We start from the raw sequence: 21,507 nt of genomic DNA on the forward strand, positions 1-21,507 counted from the left end.
AAGAAAAAAGAAGACACACATGATGATATAAACCCCTATGCAGCAGGGTGAAATGATCACTTTTAGTCAAAGCATCAATGTTTAGTACACCCCCTAAACACAATGAAATAATAGCCATAATCCTGTGTGTTTTTAAGTCTGATACTCTGTGTCTGCTCTGTGATAGGTGGTAATGGGAAAAATGTGTGAGTTTGAAGAACCACAGAACCACAAAAAACTGATTTTTTTTTTTTTTTTTTAGCACAATGGCTAAGGAGGGAGCTGGCTTTCACATATACATACATAAATCTGGGAATGCCTATGCCATGGAATCATGCTAAAGGCTACCGGAGTATCCTCACAACCTTTTAGTGGTCAGTTAGTCAAACACATGTTATGGTACAATTATGCCTCTCAGTCGACACCATAGCACCATAGAAATGTGCACCACAACAAATTTTATATGAGGTGAAGGTCAGTAAGCAAGGCAGGCTTGTTTTCACCCACCCGCTCAAGATCAGAGCTGTGCCAGGAAGGGAGAAGGGACGATGGTATTGGAGTGCTTTGGAACAGGGCCTTGGGTTGCTGTACCTTAAGGCTGATTTATACTTCTGCCTCGAATCGTAGCCGGACGCGCACCTCCTCAGAAAGACCGCAGACAACAACAACTGAGATTGGCCCGCTTGGTCACATCACCCTCCCTCTGCCTCAATTGGTTCAATGGTAGTATACACCATCTCCTCCAATGTCTTCTCTCCTTTCTGTGTTGCAGTAATTTCAGTAAAAGTAACTGTTGTTCAGTATTTATTAGCTCCAACTCCAACATGATCCGCTCAGTTTCAGTCGCTATTGAAAATTCTCGGCAAAATTGCAAACTGAGCGCTCGTTATTTTGAGAGCTCCGTTTGTTTATCTCTCAAAGTTTAGAAACTAGTGCTTCTTTTGAACGCAAAACTTGTTTTACACATATTGCTGTGCAAGGGCTGAATTCCGACATTTTTCTCGCAATCGTTTATAATGCACGAAGAAAAGCAACACAGTGGCATAGAAATTCCACCGCAAACTAACGTTTTGGCGAAGTAGTAATCACATAGCGACGGAGACACACTACCGAGAAGTATAAAATGCTCACAACGGCGTAGGCCACTCGCGTAGGCTCCGCGTAGAGCCTACGCAGAAGTATAAACCAGCCTTTACCTGATTTGCTTCAAAGCAATTGCGCCCTCTGCTGATTACAGAACATAATCTGAGCGGACCGTAGGGCATTCGTGTGTGTGCGCGTGCGTGCGTGCGTGCGTGTGTGTTCAAGGGAAAGCATCCCCTGTAATGTCGTTATGGGAGACAGATATGAGAGAAATATAAATAAACATGAATGAGCTCATTGGTGAGGTTTGGATTCGGTGCTCTGATGTCTCTCTGTGCTTTGAGCTTTGAGGGACAGCCCTGGCTCAGATCAACATTCCTCAGTTCAAAACATCAAGACACCGCGCCCCTCATCATTAGAGAGAGAGAGAGAGAGAGAGAGCAAGCAAAGTTATTTAAGTTTAAATTAAGAATTTCTAACCCCTCTATAAGCAAAAAAGAGAAAAAAGGGAAAAAGGAAGATTGGTTTGAACATGGAAGGACACCTCCTGTACTCATGACTGTGCTGATGAAAGAATTTGACCTGACTCAGAAATATACACCATCCTTGTCGATTTTTTTTAATTGGGTATATCACATCGACATAGTAATGATTGTACAGGACATTTTCGCTTCTTTCATTTCCCGTGTCTAATACTGTGGATGAATATTTATCTACAGGGAAACAGCCCTCAGTGCTCTCCTTACAAAATAAAATAGGAGAGTGAGTATTAAGAGAGAGAGAGAGAAAAAAAGAAAACTTCTATCCGATAACTGACAATTTTAAGTAGCGCAACAGCAGTAGGCTACTATGTTTCATAATCTTGAATTCATCGCCATAGCCTTGTGGTACAACTTTAATATACCGAAAAAATGGAAACTCAGCGGAGCAAAATAATACAGATAGAAGAACGAAACTTTTTGAATTGCATAGTTTGTGGAGTGGGTTCTAGTCCACCTTAATCGCTACTTTGCAATGGACACAATGAGCCTTCTGTCTTCTTATGCTGAAATTTTCTGAATTTACATATGCTTCCGCATTAATTTTCTCTCAAACCGTGATCCCAGAAATCTCGCATCATCTGTCTGTCCCGGTCAGGTCTCGGTCAGGTCAATAAATTGTCTTTGTTTCTCTAGTGACGCTAGCACCACATGACAAAAAGTTTTTGTAGCTCATTCTACCCCCTGGTGGATCATGCAGTCAGTGGAAAATGGCGGCTAGAAGTGGTTCTCCTCACTAACAGTGAAAACAAAAAAGTACAAGGAACACTGTGGGAACACATCGGGAAAAACGACAACAGACACGAAGTATTCTCAGAAAAGTTTCATAAATGAGAATGTCTCGCTGGATTCCTACGAAAAAGGAAAAATACGGTGTTGGTGAGTAGCCCGATTGAAGCCTGCATGCTTAGTGTGCTAGTGCTTGCCTGTGATTGTACAAGTTTGGGAAGAATGGTCATTATGATATTCTAGCACGCCCGGTCCCAACTTTGTCTGCCTAATGCAAGGAGGCCCGTGTAGTGATTTGAATTTGCTCCAGATACCAGCTATCTTTTGCCAACACAAATCTCTCTCTTGACATTAAGACCGGTTTGACGGCTTTATTTGGACAAATGCAGACTAGGAGCTTTTTTGAATCTTTCTACAGGAACTGTGTGGATTTGGGAATTGACAGAGGCGCGCCTAGTTGTTACGGTTTCCTGTGTTGTGGGCCCCGAATCAGAGTTGTGCTCATAAGAGGAACGGTTTAGCGGCTTCATGGTCATATTTTCGTTTAAAACAATAGATTTCTGTCCTGGTCGAAGTTAATGTCGATGCTCTGATGCGCACTTACTATCTTCACGTGCATTTACAACAAACTCTGATCTTTCTGTTCTCGTTTTAGAGTCCGTCATTGTTTTTAGTCACGCAGCTCACATTTCTTTCCACAAAACTGAAATGTTTAGCTACAGATTAAACTAATTGTTGATTGTTATCACTCATGCAATGAAAACATTCATTAAACTCACTGGGAAGTGCATGGCTAAAGTTTTGATATAGTGCCAAGGTGCTTATAACTGTTACTAAACAAACCTGTGTTTTCTCAAAATGCCTCTGTAAACTATCTGTGTTCGCGAAGTAATGTTTAACACTGGTCAGTCTCCGACATTTCTTTATCTGGACTTGTTTAATTGGGACCTTTTTTAATGAGAATAAGTGAGGTCATCTAATTACTGTTGTCGTTCATAAATGCCAGTCTTCAGTCCTGGTTAGTAATAATCCATTTGAAGTCTGTAGCCCAGCACTGCATAAACGTTTGAACCTTTTCCTTAATGATGTTTACAATTTACAGCATATATAGCATATTCTGCAAAAGAAACACTCCATATTTTTCCTGGTAGTTACTGCAGATGAGTTGAGACAAGCATCATTCCAGGCATACCCTGTTCTCTTCCTGCCAGTCTGAAACAGTCTGACAGTGTAACATGTTGGGGTTAATAATAACGATGGTATTTCTTTATTTCTAAATTCATGATTAACTGAAGGAAAAAAAAATTCTCATTGGTGTCTTTAATTGGAAATCCTGTGTGAAGAGAAAACCGCTGTAGGAGGGGAGCTGCTGTGTTGAAATAACCTTTGTGGTTGACTTTGTGGTCTTCTGCAATATATATGTATCTATGGCAGTGCTGTACAGCGCTGCATTGTTTGCTGACACCAAACGTGTTTGTTTCCTCTCTTGTGATGTTCGTATTAACTCAGGCAAAGTACATTATATGTTGCATGTCTAATGCGTGCTCACAAAATTAGAATAAGCCCTCTTCCGTTTTTTTGAAAATCAAATTATGAAAGTACCACCATGTGTAGTGTAGAGTTTTCCTTTCATGAAAGATGTTACAAGTGACAAAAAACGTTACAGGTTTTTAAATACTGATTCTTAATAGATAACAGTGATGACCTATCACTGTTATCTAAGTTTAAATTAGGTTTTTGAGGTTTTGAAGCGTCACTGTCATCTCTGATAAAGGAGCGCCTGAAAAGTATGGTGAGAATTTTCCTTTTTTTGAAAATCTGACACAGCTGCTGTATACTGTCTCTTTAAGCATGACGCCTGGCTCATATGGATGGTCCTCTGATCATTCACGGGTTGTTCGTGACCTGTGAGTAGTGATGTGGAGGTGTAGGGCACACGTAGATAGGTGTACTTTAGAACAAGCAGCCAGGGAGAAGACCTCCATAAACAGCAGCTGGTACAGGTGTGTTATGAGTGGGCTTAAGTAATCATCACAGATCTTTGGAGGGTCAGAGGAGAATGATACATAAATGCCATGGGAAAGAGGTCAGGCTAGATCAGAGCAGGTGATGTAAGGTGGGCCCAGGGTTTCATGGTCAACCCTGTGTACTCCTCAGTCTCATCAGAGTAAAGATGAATAACAGGGCTGAGGGAAGTAGACCCGAGACAAAAACACATCCTCGTCTGACCTACCTGTTTGTCCCCGCAGCGATTTAATGATCTCATATCTCAAGCATGTTCACAGGATTCTCAGAAAGAAGACTGTAAGTGTAAACCAGGAAACATTTTGTAAGATTTTTCTCTAGAAATATGAACTTTTTTTTTTTGGCACAACTTCATTAAAATGCTGTGCACTAAAGATATGCATGCTGATAGGCAGAAGGAAACTGAAGTGAGTCTCATGTTCAGAGAAGCTGCATAGCGGAGATGAAAACGACTATCACAGGTGAAAAGTCTTAGGGACAAACCAGATTGGTGGTTTGGTGGTTTCCCATATCAGTTGTATTCCTGAACAGCAAAAAGAGTTTAGTGCACCAAAAACATCTTGAGAATCTTTGGAAATGGCGGTTCACATAAAATTGGAATAGTTTTTTTTTTATTTGTATTAAGTGTATCTTCAGGCAGCACGGTGGTGCAGTGGTTAGCACTGTTGCCTCACAGCAAGAAGGTCCTGGGTTCAATTCCCGCCCGGTCGGCCAGGGTCCTTTCGCTATGCAGTTTTTATGTTTTCCCCGTGTCTGTGTAGGTTTCTGCTCGGAGCTCCGGTTTCCTCCCACAGTCCAAAGACATGTAACTAAAATTGCCCTTAGGTGTGAATGTGTGCGTGAATGTGTCTGCCCTGCGACGGACTGGCGACCTGTCCAGGGTGTGTCCCCGCCTTTCGCCCCAATGAATGCTGGGATAGGCTCCAGCACCCTCTGCAACCCTAATTAGGATAAGCGGCTTAGATAATGAGTGAATGAATGAATGAATGAATGAAGTTTAACATTTCGTGTTGCTTTTGTCTTTCCTCTTTCTTTTCACTTGCCTTACATCATGGCTTATTTTTTCTTGTTCCTCTAGAATCTGAATGACCAGTTTAGTTTTGCACAAAGGGTTAACGTCTACATTATTTCCTCTCAAGAGTTGTTGTAGACTGATTATATCTGATTTCTCCATTGTGAGCACTGCAGATAACCTGCATGGCCATTGTCCTCTCTGAAAGCTGCAGTAGTCATAGGAATACGTTGGTGTTGTGAACAGAGAAGCGCTCGTCTTTTCAGAAGCGTTGTTTTGTTTATTTAGTGATGCTCTTATGCCTAAATCACCATGACCATGACAGCACTACATTTTTCTCCTTTTTCTGACGTCCTTACGACTTCCCTTATGTCACGCAGTCAAACAATGGGAGTGTAGAAAGTCATACAGCCTGAGCAGACCTCTCTGTTTCGGACTGCGTGTCTCCGCTACTCTGTCGCTTTAACACAGGACAGGCCTTGTGTTGACATGTAGGCATATTACATTAGAATCCCCTCTGGAGCTGAAGGGTTGTATTTACAGTGTGACACACTATTCTTGGTAATGGCCATAGGTCAGGCGCAGGAAAGGTAGACTCTTCCTTTGTTTGGCTGTGAAGATATTGCGACCCTTTGCTACTAATGTCAGGCATGTTCAGTCACTTCAGCTTTATTCCTGTCAGTGTTTTCTTTTTTTTATTAATAACAGACATTGTCACAAAGCAGCCTGAGGCACACTGGGCCTGAGACCTTCAGTGAGTAAGCCTAGGTTTACGGTAGCACAGAAAAGCCTTTGCTCTAGTTGAAAAAAAATCCAGAGAGGAACAAAGACTCATAAGGAGGAACCATCCTCCTCTGTCTGTCACGAGCTACCTTATAATACAGCTTTTCAGGGTTTACTGAGGATATTTCAATCATAAGTGAAGACCTTTTTGGTACGTTTTGTGTCCATGGATAGATAGATAGTTAGATAGATAGGGGAAAAAAACAAAAAAAAAACCAAAAGTGTCTTGCAGCGCTGATCACTGAAGGTTCTCACCACTATCTCTTTAACAGGAAGTTCCTGTTTGGCTCAGGTTAGAACAAACAAACCGCTGTGCTGCTGTATATAGTCAGGAATGATACAGTTCAAGATTCTCAGTTTAGAGGTTGACAATACAGTGTCAAGGAGCCCCTCTCTCACTTGAGGGAGGTGGCAAGTTGAAAGTCTCTCTTTTTTTTTTTTTATTGTTCTTTCAAATGCTGTCTTTGGAATCTGTCTGGTTACCTTGAGGCCAAAAGCTCCACTTCCTGTATCCTTGTGAAAATTTGGCCATTCCACAGACAAACCCAGCATGCCTATGTGCTGTATCACTCATTGAAACTCCCTGACTCTCCCCTTGTGCTAAGTCACACAGGTCTTCCAGCTTGTTTAAAGGGACAGCTCATCTACGCTACAAGTTTTTAAACAAATTCAGTGCATTTTCACCCCCCCAAAACATTCACATCTGCAGTCGCATTTTCACCTTTCAGTACACAGTTGTGTTTTTGCTGTTGTCTTGTACCGAGATATGAAAGAGTTTGAGGAGGCGCATGTTTCTCTGAACATAAAGCGTCTGTAAAAATCTTGACGCGGGAGGAGGGCCTAAAGGGAGCTATTGTTGTTTATTTCTTTCAGTCATTTTTCCCCTGTCGTGGTGACAAATAATTCAAATCCCCACTGATTGTGTGTTGAAGTACTGAGTTGTAAATAAGGGACTCCATTAAGATACGACTGCTCCTTGAAGAGAGTGACTGTTGAAAGAACATTTGAGTGTAGGCAGAGATGAAAAAGCTATTTAAACAGGGGCTGTTTATTTTACCAGTTGAGACTTAAACCGACGTAAACACTTTATGGGATGCATTGCCTTTGTTTCTGTCAGAGATCACGAAGAGGTAGGAAAACAGGTGGCGTAGAGACAAACGGCTACACACGATCGTTTCACAGCAGCTGGGACGTATTATCGAACGAACCGTGAAGGTTTATGAAATGAATATTGTTTTACAGACATGTATGAGTTATCATTGTTTCAAGAAAATATCCAGTGCTTTGAATTTATGGGTGTATGTATTCAACATTTACAAGGAAACTAGTTAGATAGCATGCAGTCTCAGAGGAAGGCTTTGTAGTGTAACGCCAGAGTGGTTTTGGCTCACTGGTTGACGAGAGAGTCAACTGGATGTAGACGTGCTCTGGTATATGTGCACCTACCCTGAGCTGACAACAGCAGTAACGGTGGTTGGAGACTGGGGAGAGACAGGGTGGGAATTTTGGGGCAGTTTTAGTAATGTCTCTCAGTGCTAGCTACCCTGGCCCTGTGACTTGGCCAGATAAGGAAATGCCACTTCCTACAGATGGTTTCCCCACAGTGTGGCTATGGCCTCAGCCAGGACAATGGCTCTGTTTCCCCTGTCAGACGCTGAGACAAGTTTCACTCTGTCTTTAGACCAGGGCCCAGGAGAGGCCTGTTCATTGTCAGTAGTAACGTGTCTAATGCTTAGACTTTCTCTGTCTGGGTTCTGTCTCAGCTCCACGTCACCACTCGAATGGTGTTTATGGGTACGGTAGTGTCTTTGCCCCGCCCACTTTTACAGCCCAGCCCAGTACATATCGGGCTGGTACCTACACACACACATATATACACAAACACATCGATGTGTGTGTTTGTGTATACACTCCCCTTGGCCACTAATTTGGGGGCCTCTGTGTTCATGCAATATTGGTAGCAATTAAGCATAATGACGGGGCGATATTTGGTACAGTCATACTTTCCCCACGGTCTCCAAAGCTGCGTCTGGCGTTGTCTCTATCCAGCAGTAAAGAGGCTTGTTTTGGAGAAAAGAAGAATGACTGTTTATTAAAATGAGTCATCCAGCACTCGACAATCTTAAGGCTTTGAAATTCTCGACCAGCCAAGCTGTAATTAGAGCATTAAGTGCAGCTCAGTCAATTGTTAAGGCCTCTTGGATTTATGTTGGGTTTTTTTTCCTCTCACTCTCACAGGAAACAGAATGGCAGAATTGACCTTTCTAGAATGGAATTTACACTTTTGCATGGAATTTCACATTTCCTTTGCGTTGTCATATTTCCTTTGTGTTGTCATATCCACAGTTGGTCCCGTGGTTCTGTCAGTGCTGGTTAACAGAAGTCAGTGTGTACTAAATATGAACCAATAAAAAGAAATGGAGGTAATATTTATTCAGTAGACAGAGCGCACACAGTATTGTGCCAGGGACAAAAAGATTGCAACCTAAAGGCTGTTTTGCCCCTTTGGTTCTGTTTGATGTCTGAAAGTCTATGTTGTTATTATTATTATTATTATTATTATTATTATTATTATTATTATTGTTGTTGTTATTATTATTGTTGTTGTTATTATTATTATTATTATTATTATTATTATTATTATTATTATTATTATTATTATTATTATTATCCTTGTAGTGACATTTGTATACATAAGATTGAACGGGCCTGAAAAAGGAGAAAATTAGGAATGCAGCACAGAAAAAAAGAAAATTACTGAAAAAAGAAAAAAAAAAAAAAACCCACACAAAAAAACCTAGCCCCCCCTCCCAAACAAACAACAAAAACAGAACAAAACAAAATGAGAAAAAAAGCAAACAAATAAACTTGAACTTAGAACAATAGAACATAAAAAAACAGATTCCCGAGGGCTCTGAGTGGTTTGAGTCTCTTTGACGCCTGTCAGAAATGGGTCATATTTGGAGAACAGCCATGATTCTTTATGAGAGCCACGTTTATTAGATTAACTGCAAAACAGCTCAGCTCTCTATCGTTGTTCATCATGGGGTGGAATGCATTAGCCAATAAAATGTTGTTAACACGGTCAATTAATGACACTCTTGTTCTCGCGGGCACAAAGAGCTCACAGGATTTCCTCCAGGGGAAGGAAAAAAAAAAAGAGAGCGAGAGAAAAAGGAAAAAAAAGGGAAAAGGGCTGAGCTGACAGGAGCCTAAAAACCATACAGTGCTACTTAGAGGAGGGGTGAGAGACGCAAGTAACAGGATTTGAAACGGTGGAGCAGGACGACTTGTCAGGAGGATAAAAAAGTGTTTTTAATCAGGCTGGAGATCTCCTTTAAGTCTGAAGACTGTTTACGAGTCGCTGTTTGTTTTGCAGAGCTCGGAGAGAGTTCAGAAGCAGCACCACAAATTGCCTGTCTGTCGCTGCTGAGTATGCACACAGTAAAAAAAAATCAACCACAAAACAATGCTACAGATTTATTTAAAGAATTGAACATCCTTCCTGTTTTTCGTGAGTTTTTTTTTTTTTTGTAATTGTATTTAATAACAGGAAACATCAATTCCCGCCGCGTCCTTGTAGAAGGACGTTTCTATTGTTAATACTGCGCAGTTTGACTGTTGTGTTTTCTGAGTCTTGACTGAAGGGCAGTACAGCCTGTCTTCTCTTTAACTAAACCAAACGTGGTATTGTCATGAAATGACTGCTCTTAAATCAATTTCAGTAGCGCTCTCATACACACGTATCTCTTTATTACACTGAAACCGAGTTCTGTTTCCTGCTGTCATCTCGCGCCTGACACGCAGAATTTCTCTTCCTCTTCGTCAGACCCATCCGTGGTTATGTTGAAGGTGTGCTTTGTTTGACCTGTTTCAAAGCGGTAATTGTCTAAACTTTACTCTCACCAATTACACCCATGTCGTCATAATGGGAACACTGCCAAACATAAGTCTGTCTTTAAGGTGATGTCTTTCTTCAGGCAGATGCCTGTCAGTCTTACTCTATTAATGGACAGACGCTCCTGCTCATACAAAATATTACAAGCTAAAATAAAGGTTACACTGAAATATCAGTAATTTTGTTTTGAGTGCTTAACTTGACTGCCAGCAATGTCTTTATTGTGGAGGAAATAATTGTAAAAATGTATGTATGTATTTATGTGTGTATTTATTATTTTGTTTGTGCTTGTTTCTTCTCACTGTGTTGAATATACCATCCATATGTCACGGAGTCATTTCTTTTCTTTAAAGACCTTAACGTAAACAGTGTCTTTCCATAAACTCTTATCTAATATACCTCATCTGAATTCTTGGAAGTACGTGACCTTCCTGTTATTACCTGTTTGAGCATAAGTGCAGTAATTATGTAAAATTCTCCAACGTAGCTTAGCAACGCGTCTCTACGTTTAAACACTGTTCTTTGAGCTCTTTACTTTTTTGAAGGTCAAATGCCAGTGGACGGGAATAACATCAGTCTCCCCCGTTCTGTATCGTAAACTCACACAGCTTCTCCTCTCATCCCTGAGTGCCAGTCTAAACTGTGGGGCGTACAAAATTTTAGTGGACCGTGACAGAGCAGGAGTTGGAATACTTTACTCTCTGTAGAGAATGGGCCCTGTTCAGAATGTACATCTACTAATAGGTTTGTTAGAGGAGCTGTTAGCTGGTAGCACTGGCTGTGAATGAATATGGTGGACTCAGGTACAGTAGCTGCTTGCATTAACTTCCCAGACTTCAGGAGTGTGAAGATTTAAAATAAGATTTAAATGTGAACAGAGAGACTGATAATTGTCATATGGGTCTGACTGTGTGTTGCGTGGATCACATTTTTGAGTTTATAACTTTTGGCAAGTCGCACTTCAGTGAAAACGTGTGTGTGTGTGTGTGTGTAACGTAACATGTTCAAACGGACCTCAGAACTGGACCTGGTTCTCTGAAGGTTTGTCTGACCCACTCAGGCAGCACCTCCCTCCAGCAGGCATGGCCTCTGACACTTTTGGGAAGGAGGCACTTTGTGTCAGTGTGAAGGGGAGACTTTGAACCCTTACCTCATAAAGTGTCTGGGGGGAAAAAAGTACCATGGAGAAGTTTAAACTTGGTATAGTTTTTTGTTTTGAGGTCTTTTATCTGTTGCCTCCCTGAGTTAGAAATCTGATCATATTTAAGTGTGTGTCTCTCTACTTTCTGATCCTTAAAAGCATCAGAGTGTGGGTCTGTTCATTTGTGTGTGTGTGTCTGTCTGTGTCTGTGTCTCTGTGTGTCTCTGTGTGTGCATGTGTTTGTGCGTGCGTGTGTGTGTGTGTGTGTGTGTGAGTGTGTGTTTGGGGGGTGCCCGATCTCCAGGGCCTCTCCATCGATCCATAATACCAAGTAGCCTCTCTGGTGCCTGATTAGGCAGCCTGTGCTCCCTCTCCATCAGACAGATGGTTCATACACTTCCTTTGTGGAAGTGGAACAAAGGCTAATTTCACTGCCAGGCTCATGCTGGAGCTCACTCACTCATTTCTGCTCCTATGGCATGTTCACTCACACAGATGGATGGAATGGCTTGAGTTTTTGCCCGATGGCAGTAATGAGATCTGAATCGTAGATTTTGCCATGCTGCGTTATGACCATTTTCGCTCATGGTTAGAAATCTCAGGGGGAAATCTCAGTTCTCAGGTGTTGCAAAGGTGTTAGGAAGTTAGGAAGTAATGGTTTCTTCATTTTGGTCTGTGTTGTTTGAGCATAAACATAAAGCTATGTTTTAGGCCAAGATACATACATACGCATATGTGGCTATGTATGTATGTATGTATGTATGTATGTATATATAAAACTGGCTCTTGCCCCAGGAGCTTTGAGGCGTGAGAGGGCAGTATATGTGTGTTTGGCTCTGTATATATGTTTGCTTGGGCTATTTCTCTTTGTCCACCTTTGCAGTTGAAGGGTTTGACCATGAAACAAGCCTTACTGTACAACCCAAGAAAAGAAATGTCCAAACTTCAGATACCTCGTTCTCACTGTCCATCTCTACTCTTTAACACATTGTCCCATTGAGGTTCTGGCAGGCGATGGGATCCAACCATCATAATGTAAGAGTATTAAAGTTTTTTGTTTGTTTGGTTGTTTTTTGAGGTGACATTAAGTGACAAGCACAGAGTGACACCTGCAGGTGTTTAGGAGACTCTCTGGCCACTGCCTTCATCAGCACGCTGCTGCAAATGTCAGGGCTGGCTGGACCATAATTGTCTGAGATGAGAAATGCCAGAGAGAGAGGGAGGAAGAAACAGGTGACTTAGATTAATGTCCCTTTGTCCAGACTTCACATGCATGATGAGCTGAGCTGTCAGCTCCACCACTCCCTTATAAAAACAGCTCCAGAACCTGGCGGGACCTGCACCCGGGTGAGGGTTACACTGCACTTGACTGGCGCTGGGTGTGGAGGTGTGTGTGTGCGGGTGTGTGTGTGTGCGCGCGCACGTGTGCGCATGCATGGGTGGGGGGCAGTGATGGCAAACGGCCTTTTAGTTTTGCTGGCGTTTGATGAAATGGTCTTTTGATGAAACAGCCTTTTGTTTGAGTGTGTGTGTGTGTGTGTGTGTGTGTGTGTGTGTGTGTGTGTGTGTGTGTGTGTGTGTGGCTACACTGTTGATAAAGTCAGAGCTGATCACAGCCGGTCTTGCACTGGGGGCTCGCGCCTGAGAGGCAATGATTGACAGAGCTGTTGTTACCCAATCAGAGGGCAAAACGGATGAATGCAGCCTGTCACCATAGCGACTCTTACTGGGCTTTTCCAGAAAGGTTACATCAGACCTGTTGGTGTAAATAATGACATGCTTTTGATTAATTTGTGCTAATTTTATTCAAACCTTTCTGCACGCGGTGAGAGAGTGTGCTATGAATATGGAACTGAAAACCTCTGTCAAAGTGGCTTAAAAAGTGCACTGGTCAACATTTATGTCTAAAACTTTTAAATGTAAAACATCAAGTTTATGTATTTTTAAAGGGACATAAATCGTTCCCAGTGGTCCATATACACACAATATTGAAAAAAAATCTTCTGTCTCTTTAAAACAGAAAAACATATTTAGTGTACATTTATTTGAATTCACATTCACTAGTGTTCTAAGTGTATAAGCAATTCCAAAAGCCCCGGTTAGTGTTTGCTTTTACTCATTCTGCTTGTTGTTTGAACGACTTTTACTTTTTATTCAATGTTGTTTGGGTTTCTGCGTGTAACAGTCGCTGACCAAGCTACTGCATTGCGTCATCAGAATGTGTGGACCAGTACAGTGTAGGCCAACACAGTGGAACCATTGTGAACAAACAACAGGAAAAAAAAAATGTCTTTTTTTGTTGTTGTTGTTGTTGATTTTTTCCCCTGGCCTGTGAGCTGCCTGGAGAGATGCAATGTTATGTTGCAGTGAAATCCTAATGAAGGGCTGTGTATCAGTGTTGTACGTCTAATGTACACTTCTCAGTACATTCATTTTCTGTTCGCAGCACCCCCCCCCCCCCCCCCCCACACCACCACCACCACCACCACCAAAAGCTTTATGAGGATGGAGAGGAGTTATGTCCTATCAAGTGTAATGTGCAGAGACACGAAACGTCAGCCGAGCGTTTATATGTCACGCTCATTTTCTTCTACCCCGGAAGACGTCCTGGGTGAAATCTTGAGTTATCAAGACCTTTTAACTTCTTTATTTGCATGAGCACACACCATGCTATGACACTTAAGCTACTGCTGCTTGTAGCAGCATATTGACACATGCCCTCTCAGCTAATTCAGATGTGATCTGTAATGTTCTCTAATCTGAATGAAACACTGTTTGCTTGTCAATGATAACCATACCACTGCTTGCGGGTAGACTGTGTAAGATTTTTTTTTTCTTTTTTTCAAAGCGCCTCTTAGTCAGAGATTTAGATAAAGCACTGATATGAAGTGAAGTAATCCCTCACTATCTTAAATAAAACCGCATCAAGCCATTCCCACAAACCACCCCTCCCCCCCAAAAAAACAACCGACCAAACATAAATAAAAAACCCAAAAAACCCTTGAACGTCATTTTGTTCTCCGGAAAGAACTCAATCTAATATGTGCATTTTGATTGACAGTTTAATGCGGTCAGGGCAGTGAATAAAAGTAACCGTCTGCCACTCACCTGGTCTGTCAGAAATGCATTAGTTTGTTGGCTTTGTGTCAGAGCAGAAGAACTAGCCAATTAAAAAGAAGAGAGCTAGAAACCGTTGGCTTGTCGAAAGCTCCTAAATTCTTGACAGAAAAGGCATTAGTGTGTGTCTCTGTTGACGTGGTATGGTTGCGGTCATTCACTGGCAGATAGGACCCCTTCTCCCTTGACATTTACAGATGCCTCAGAAAACAAAAGAGGTTAATTAGTTTCACGATGTTTCCTCTAGGTTTAATTAATGCGGGAGATTCTAGATAGATTGCACCCAAAGCAGTGGCGTCCTTACGTCTCTGTCACTATGTCAGCTGCATCTCTGAATTCACCAATTATCTCTACTGAATTTTGATCTTATGTTTATTCTCTTTCAGTCTGTGACGTATTCCTCTGTAATAGTGTCAAAGGCTGAATGGGTGTTTACATTACGTAACTAAACTTTCTTTCAGATGGTCTTTTGGCAGCTGTGATGTGATAATGACTTCCTTCCGTCTCATGGCAGTTTCTGTGAATGCTGACCATTTGTCTTATTTAACCTCAGCATTTTTCTGCTTTGTCCCTTCTTTTTTTGTTTTGATAGTACATACGTTGTACAAACAGGGCAAGTTTGGCTTATATTTAGTGCTATTTACAGTTAAAAATGGTCTGAAAGTAGCTTTACAGGGATCAGTGCTTAAACCCCCAGCGAGAAAGCCCGAGGTGCAGGTTCCAAAATTAGCACCCATCACTCACCAAACGCAAATAAAAATCCAGGTTTGCCAATAAAATAAATGAGGTCAGTCGCCATTGGTGAGCTGCTGAAATAGGCCTATTTTGCTACAAACTTCCATCACTACAACACATAAGTTGATTGACTACGTTTTGCAATTCTTTGATTGACCCACGCTGTCCACCGTCGTTATAGCTTGACAAAAGAGATGTTGAAATTTAAGTCGTAGTAGGTTGTGTATGATATGCAGCACTGCCAGCACACAACCACAAGAGGCCCTGTCCACATTAACCCAGGTAAATTTGAAAACGCATAATTATTTCTCCGTTTACCCCTTCCTTCCACACTAAAACAGTGTTTTCCGCCACCGAAAGCAATACTTTTCGAAAGCGCCCTCTGAGCTGCATACATTTGCGATGTGGACAGGGAAAACGGAGAGTTTCAGAAACGATGACATAGGGTTGTCGTGACACTGGCAAAAGTTAGTGCTCGAGACACCAAAACAAACATGACAGGCGAAATGTAGTCAGTGCTGCTCTGTCTGTCAAATTTGCTAACACTAAGGCGTTTCAGATTTTGGTGTGGACGTAAAACATTTGGAAAACGGTACGAAAACGATAGTGTGTATGGAGAAACTATTTGACATAAAATCTGTGTTTTCAGATTTACCTAACTTAGTGTGGACGTAGCCTAATTTTGAGCATTTTGAGTATATGGCGTTGTGTGTTGTTTACAGATTGTGTGTATGAGATGTAATATCAATTAACATTTTAAAACAAAAGTTGAGTTTCCTTACAGCAGCATCTGAAATTCTGATTATTATAGTTCCCTTTAAAAAAGGTCAATCGACGAGGAATTAGTAATTACATTGTTTTTAATGACATTTATCTTATGCACTTCTGCGGCCGGTAAATTTTTTCAGCTTACCAGCCATTAGCAGATAGACCAAAAAGTTAATTGTGGACTCTGCTGAGGTGACAGTGGCAAGGAAAAACTCCGTAATGAACTGATCAGGAGGAAGAAACTTTGGGAGGAACCAAGACTCAATGGTGGAGCCTATCCTCTTCTGGCTAGCACATAGAATAGAGTTACTTAAGGGCTTTTCACACTGCATATTCTTAGCGCAGGGCTATCCTACTAGACCTGGGTTTAACGCCCGTTGGAACACGCGACTAATGTTTACATTCTGGAATGATGCATGACTACCATTGTTTACTTTAGCCCCGTGTTTAGTAGAATTTCAGGGGATAACCTCACAAACTTGGGGCCAACCATGCTCCAGAGCAGGGCCAGGAAGCCTTAGGCTGAAGTCGGGCTAGCTCACTTTGGGATGTGCTAGGATTGTGCCAGTGTGAAAGCTTTCTTAGACTGGGGCTAACAACTCCCTTAGCCTGGGGCTAAGAAGGTTGTAAGAAAGCTTTTAGCCCTGGGCTGAGTGCAGTGTGAAAAGCCCTTTACAGTATTAAATTCTGGTGTATAAAACTACTTGCGGTATATGTGTCACAGCCTGCACCTCATTTTGGACTTTTAGTTTGTCATGTCCTTGTGCGCCTGTTCTGTCTGTCTCCGCCCCCCCACCTGTTCCCGTTTGTCTCATTATTAACCTTGTTAGTTTTATCCAATCCTGTTTTGCCCTGTTTAGTTTCCCTCTCTATTTATGCCCTAGTGTTTGCCTTGTCTTTTGTCTATCGTTGTTTGTGTTTTGTGCACACTGTTGCGCTGCACCTTTTTGTTATTGTTTTTTTTTGTTCCTTTTCTACACCTGTATTTTGATCTTCAGTTCAAGTAAAGTCCTCCGTTTTTGTCCCCTTCATCATTGTGTCCTGCACTTGGGTTCTGCACCACACCGCCAGCGTTAAAAGATTTAATATATAGAGTTTTAGATGGTATCAGATATAGATTAATTTGATAACTAAGTAGTGTTCATATCGCTAAGTCTATTTTAAAGAAATTTTTAAATAACGTGGCTATCAGGCATAGGCTGGATCTTGGTTCCACTGCGTGTGTGTGTGTGTGTGTGTGTGTGTATGAGAGGGAGAGAGAGGGAGTGAGAGAGAGAGACCTGGGACCCTGCCTCTCTACATCAAAAAGCTCCACAGTATCCCCTCTGTTTGATTAGCCTGCTTAGGAGGTGCCTGAATTTTGTTGTTTTTTTTTTTGATCTAATGGGATTTTGGCTCACTGTTCAGCCAATGAGAGAAAGTCAGTATATAACTGTACATAACCAGTCTAAGAGCTGACTGTAGTTTCATTGGGCACGGTTTAGCCTAAAAGGCTCTTTCACCGTTATCTCAACAACATCTGAGAATCCTCTCTGTACCAGATTGTATTTTGTATTGAGAAGCTCTAGCTAGAGTTTTGTCTAGGACTGTGCTAAATCATGGCTTGAGAGAGTCATCATAACATTTCAGTCATTAAAACCTCTTGCTCATTTTACACAGGGTAATCAGTTTATTGCAGTCCATGAGTTTTAAGTCAGTGTTTTTTTTTGTTGTTTTTTTTTTTTAAGTGTTCTCTGCTTCTCTCTTATCTCAGCTCTGAGAGTTAACAGTGTTCTGAGTGTCAGTGTTACCACAGAGTTGATGGGCTCTCAGGTAGCTGTGTAACGACAATAGCAATCTGGAAATGTGGGCAGTGTTAGGCGTTAATTGAAGCACATTTCTCTCTGTATTACACAACAGTCGACAGGCAGCCTGGAGAATAAAACTGTAGGGGAAGGAAGGGGCAAGCAAGTACCAGAAAACCTGCTGAGTCATTTGTGATAATTTTTCAAACAGTTAGATGCAATTATTTTCTCATTAAGTTTCTAACCTCATGCTAGTTTTAAGAGTTAGTTGACCAGCGATGCACCTTATACGTGTACATGGGGGTGGGGGGTTTACTGTGGTAAAATTTATTCGGCCAGATTGGGTGCCGTTAAGTTGTCAGCTGAGTGTGTAATGACATGGAAGTAATGATGAAGTAATCCGTGTTTCATTGTCGTTGGGTTTGGACCTGGCTGGAAAGGGCCTCAGATGCAATGTGACGGGAAACAAGTGTTAGGTCAGGACCCAGCTCCCGCTTTCCCTATGTCACTGGGTTTGTTAGTGGAAAGTCTGACGGTTTATTTGTTTATTTATTTTTTTACCAGTCTGCAGACATAAACAAGCCAGTCAGTGGTAATAGTCTTGTTATTGCCCAATTTTTACTCAGGAGACTGGTTTTAGTACAGCTTAGCAGGGCATGGACACATGTCCGTTGGGTTTCTTGTCTGGCTACAATTTTCTTTTTTTTGTTTTTGTGTAGGTAAATTTCTGCCGTTGGTTCTGGTGTGGGTGGTGTCAAGATCTGTTATAACCACAAGCTGTTCAGGTGTCCCTCTGCATGTGGGACATAAAGTCATGAAGTTGAGGTTCACTGATGTAATAAGCACCTGATTCCCCTGTCTCTTTGAAATAATCACTGTTTCAGCTCATTATCTGACTTATCTAATACAGACTTAGCGTCATCTATTAGTGCCTGCTTTGACAGTTAAAGGCCCACTCTGTAGTATTACCACAGCCAAATGTGGTACACTTCATTCTGAATGTTTGCTCTTCATTTAAGTGGTCTTTCACTTCAAATCCCTCTGCATCCTGTCATGTATAACTCTCTTCAACAAGTAATATTTACTTGAGGAGGGGAGGAGAGGGGGTCAAAAAAAAAAAAAAAGTTAACTTTGCTTTTAAAACGATTTGAGCGACTTCTGAGGCTTGCGTTAAAGGAAGGTGACAAGCATCCCCTGCAAGAGTCGGGCCCAGTGAGTTATGTTTTGGCGTGTGTGTGTGTATATATATATATATATAAAACAAGATTTGTGCCCATGTTTTGTCAGAGACTAAGAGCAGTATATGCACTTCCATAGCCTCTGTGGGCTTGAAAAGTCCCATTTCAGTAATGGCTCTGCTAATGCTGGCACTCCAGGTAAAGGTTACTCCCACTGGCCTGGGCTACGTGATTCACATAGTTTTAGAGATTTTTTCTTTCTTTTTTTCTTTTCTTTTCTTAAATTTCCTCAGCCATTTTTTTACTCTGTTGTTTTAGTAAACAAGACTTCTACCAAAAGCAGCCAAACAAGTTAATCAAATGATTACTTCTGTTGTAATTTTACGCTCAGAGTGTAATAATCTCAGTAACCAGCTCAGATCTCTGACTGTAGCCATCTGACATTGCAACATATGACAAATAAAGTATGGCTAGACGTGTGGATCAGCCAGTGACCTTGCTCTGTGGAGAATGAAGATCATGGGTCAATTACAGATTGGCTGCTATGTAAAATCACAGTGGCATCACTCAGAATGCTTGACAGTACGCGCTTTTCATTTTGCAACGATCAGCTGAGCTGGCGAGCACATTTATTTGTTTATTTACTGATAAGAGAAACCAAATTATGTAACAAGTAGGCCTTAGAAAAGAAGAAAAGTCCAGCGCCATGTTGCCTTTTTTTTTTTTTTTTTTTGGAAGGCCAAACCCATGTGTTGAAAAATGAGTCAAACCGATTATAAGAAACAGTGACTGGCTGGTTCCGTGTTCTTGCGAGGCAGAGGAAATGTATGCTGCTTGGTCCTCAGAGCAGAGACAGGGTCCATTAAGAAAATGACAAGGGTTAGCTTCAGCTTGGGGAGGTGTGTGTGTGGGGAGGGGGGGGGGGGGGGGGGTTACTGGGCACTTAGGCAGTCATGAAGTTGGCACATCGACAGCCTGCCATGCCAGATACCATTAAAACCCACGAGCGCTTGTGCCCTCACCATTGTTGCTTCCGCACCTGCTCCCGCCTGCACCTTTTCGCTTCCTTTTTTCCCCCCTCCCTCACCGGAAACCCCCCTCCTCCCCCATTCCTCTCCTCTCCTCTCTTCTCTTCTCCTCCGGCTCACAATGCAACACTGTGTTCAAGATGACTTCCAGCTTTGTCACTTCGCTTCTCGATCTGAGCCGGACAGGTCCAACGCCATTCTCAGGCACGTCGGACTGTTAAACACGTGCTTCAGAATGCCAGAGTCAGCCAAAGCTTTTACAGATGCTTCCTTTTGGCAATCAATATTTTAAAAAAAAACCCAAACAAACACCAAAAAAAAACCCCCCAGCGTTCCCCATTGCATAACTTCTCGGCAAGGGTACAAACTCATTTCTCTTATTTGTCAGTTACTCTCTTCCTGCTGGCTCTCCTCTCCGTTTCTCCCTCCTTCAGACTGCCCCTCCCCTTCCCTGTCTCTCTCTCTCTTTCTCTTTCTCTCTCTCTCTCTCACTCACTCACACAAACACACACGCACACACACGCACACACACACACACACACACACACACACACACACTTCATCCAGCAAAGACCAAATCAGGCCAGTTATTTCCTGTGTGAGCACCCTCTTGCTTAATTTCAGGTTAATTGCCAAAGCTATCTCCCTCTGTAGCGTAGATAAACATGGCAGGTTGCTGTCTGTAATTGATTTAAGGGGTGTGTGTGGGGGGGGGGGGCACAGTGTGGCCCTCTTTTAGGGCATCAAGCTCTTTTGTCTCTGCTCCACTCTAAATTAAAGCAATCAGACCTCCATTTGAGGTCTACAGCACCCAATTAGCTCCCATTAGAAGACGAATCTAAAAAGAATTACACGTTTCCTGCAAATAGTGAACATTTTCCTTTTGTTTTTTACCCCTCTTGGCTTCTTTTCATGCTGGCCTCACAGCCACACCGTGTGTGTGTGTGTCTGTGTGTCTGTGTGTTTGTGTACGTGTGTGTGCGCACATGTGCATGTATGTATGCATGCACTCTCTCATCCTGGGCTTTTCACTCCATGCCTTAGGAGATGTATTGGCACATGTAAGAGAGAGAGAGAGAGAGAGAGAGCAATCCAGAAGAAAAAAAAAGAAACTTTGCACGAGGATGCCAACCAACATCATAAACATCTGGTTTTGACAGATTTTTAAAATTGATTTTGAAGTTTGGATCAGATGAGCTGACTTATTTGCATATTGATTGGCTGTTGATTGAGCAGTGTCAAGTGTCAGCTGGAGCTCACAGCATCTCGGGTTATGATGGGAAGATGTGAACGTCACAGTGGGTGTGATACCACATACTAACACATTTGTCTCATAACATATTTGACATGTATTGCTCACACAGTTGAGTCAGTGTTTGAGAACACAACAGCTTCAATCTGTTTATAAATGTGAAGTGACAGACAAGCCATGGATTGACACAAACACAGACACATAGCACTGATTCAGATCAGGAGTAGGCAGACAAGCCAAATGTAAAGTGCTCTCAAGACGACTACCCATTTTTAAGTCTGGAATGTTTATCTCGTGTTCTCAGGATTTTCAACGCTTTTTTAGTCACACAATACATGACAACGGCTGTTGACTTTATGATGAAGTGTGTGCGTGTGTCTGTGTGCGTGTGTCTGTGTGCGTGTGTCTGTGTGCGTGTGTCTGTGTGCGTGTGTCTGTGTGCGTGTGTCTGTGTGA

The 21,507-nt window shown here is 42.0% G+C and overlaps 1 protein-coding gene across 1 annotated transcript in view; it reads left to right on the plus strand.

The window, feature by feature from the left end:
* Positions 1 to 2,333: 2,333 nt before the first annotated feature.
* Positions 2,334 to 21,507, plus strand: part of dock1 (dedicator of cytokinesis 1) — a 207,049-nt gene continuing 187,875 nt past the window's right edge. The window contains exon 1 of the mRNA XM_030773766.1: positions 2,334 to 2,480. Within this exon, the coding sequence (XP_030629626.1) occupies positions 2,432 to 2,480 (49 nt within the window). The 5' untranslated portion in view covers positions 2,334 to 2,431. The remainder of the gene's footprint in view (positions 2,481 to 21,507) is intronic.

Source organism: Chanos chanos, chromosome 5 (genome assembly GCF_902362185.1).
Source record: "Chanos chanos chromosome 5, fChaCha1.1, whole genome shotgun sequence".
Lineage (NCBI taxonomy): Eukaryota > Metazoa > Chordata > Actinopteri > Gonorynchiformes > Chanidae > Chanos > Chanos chanos.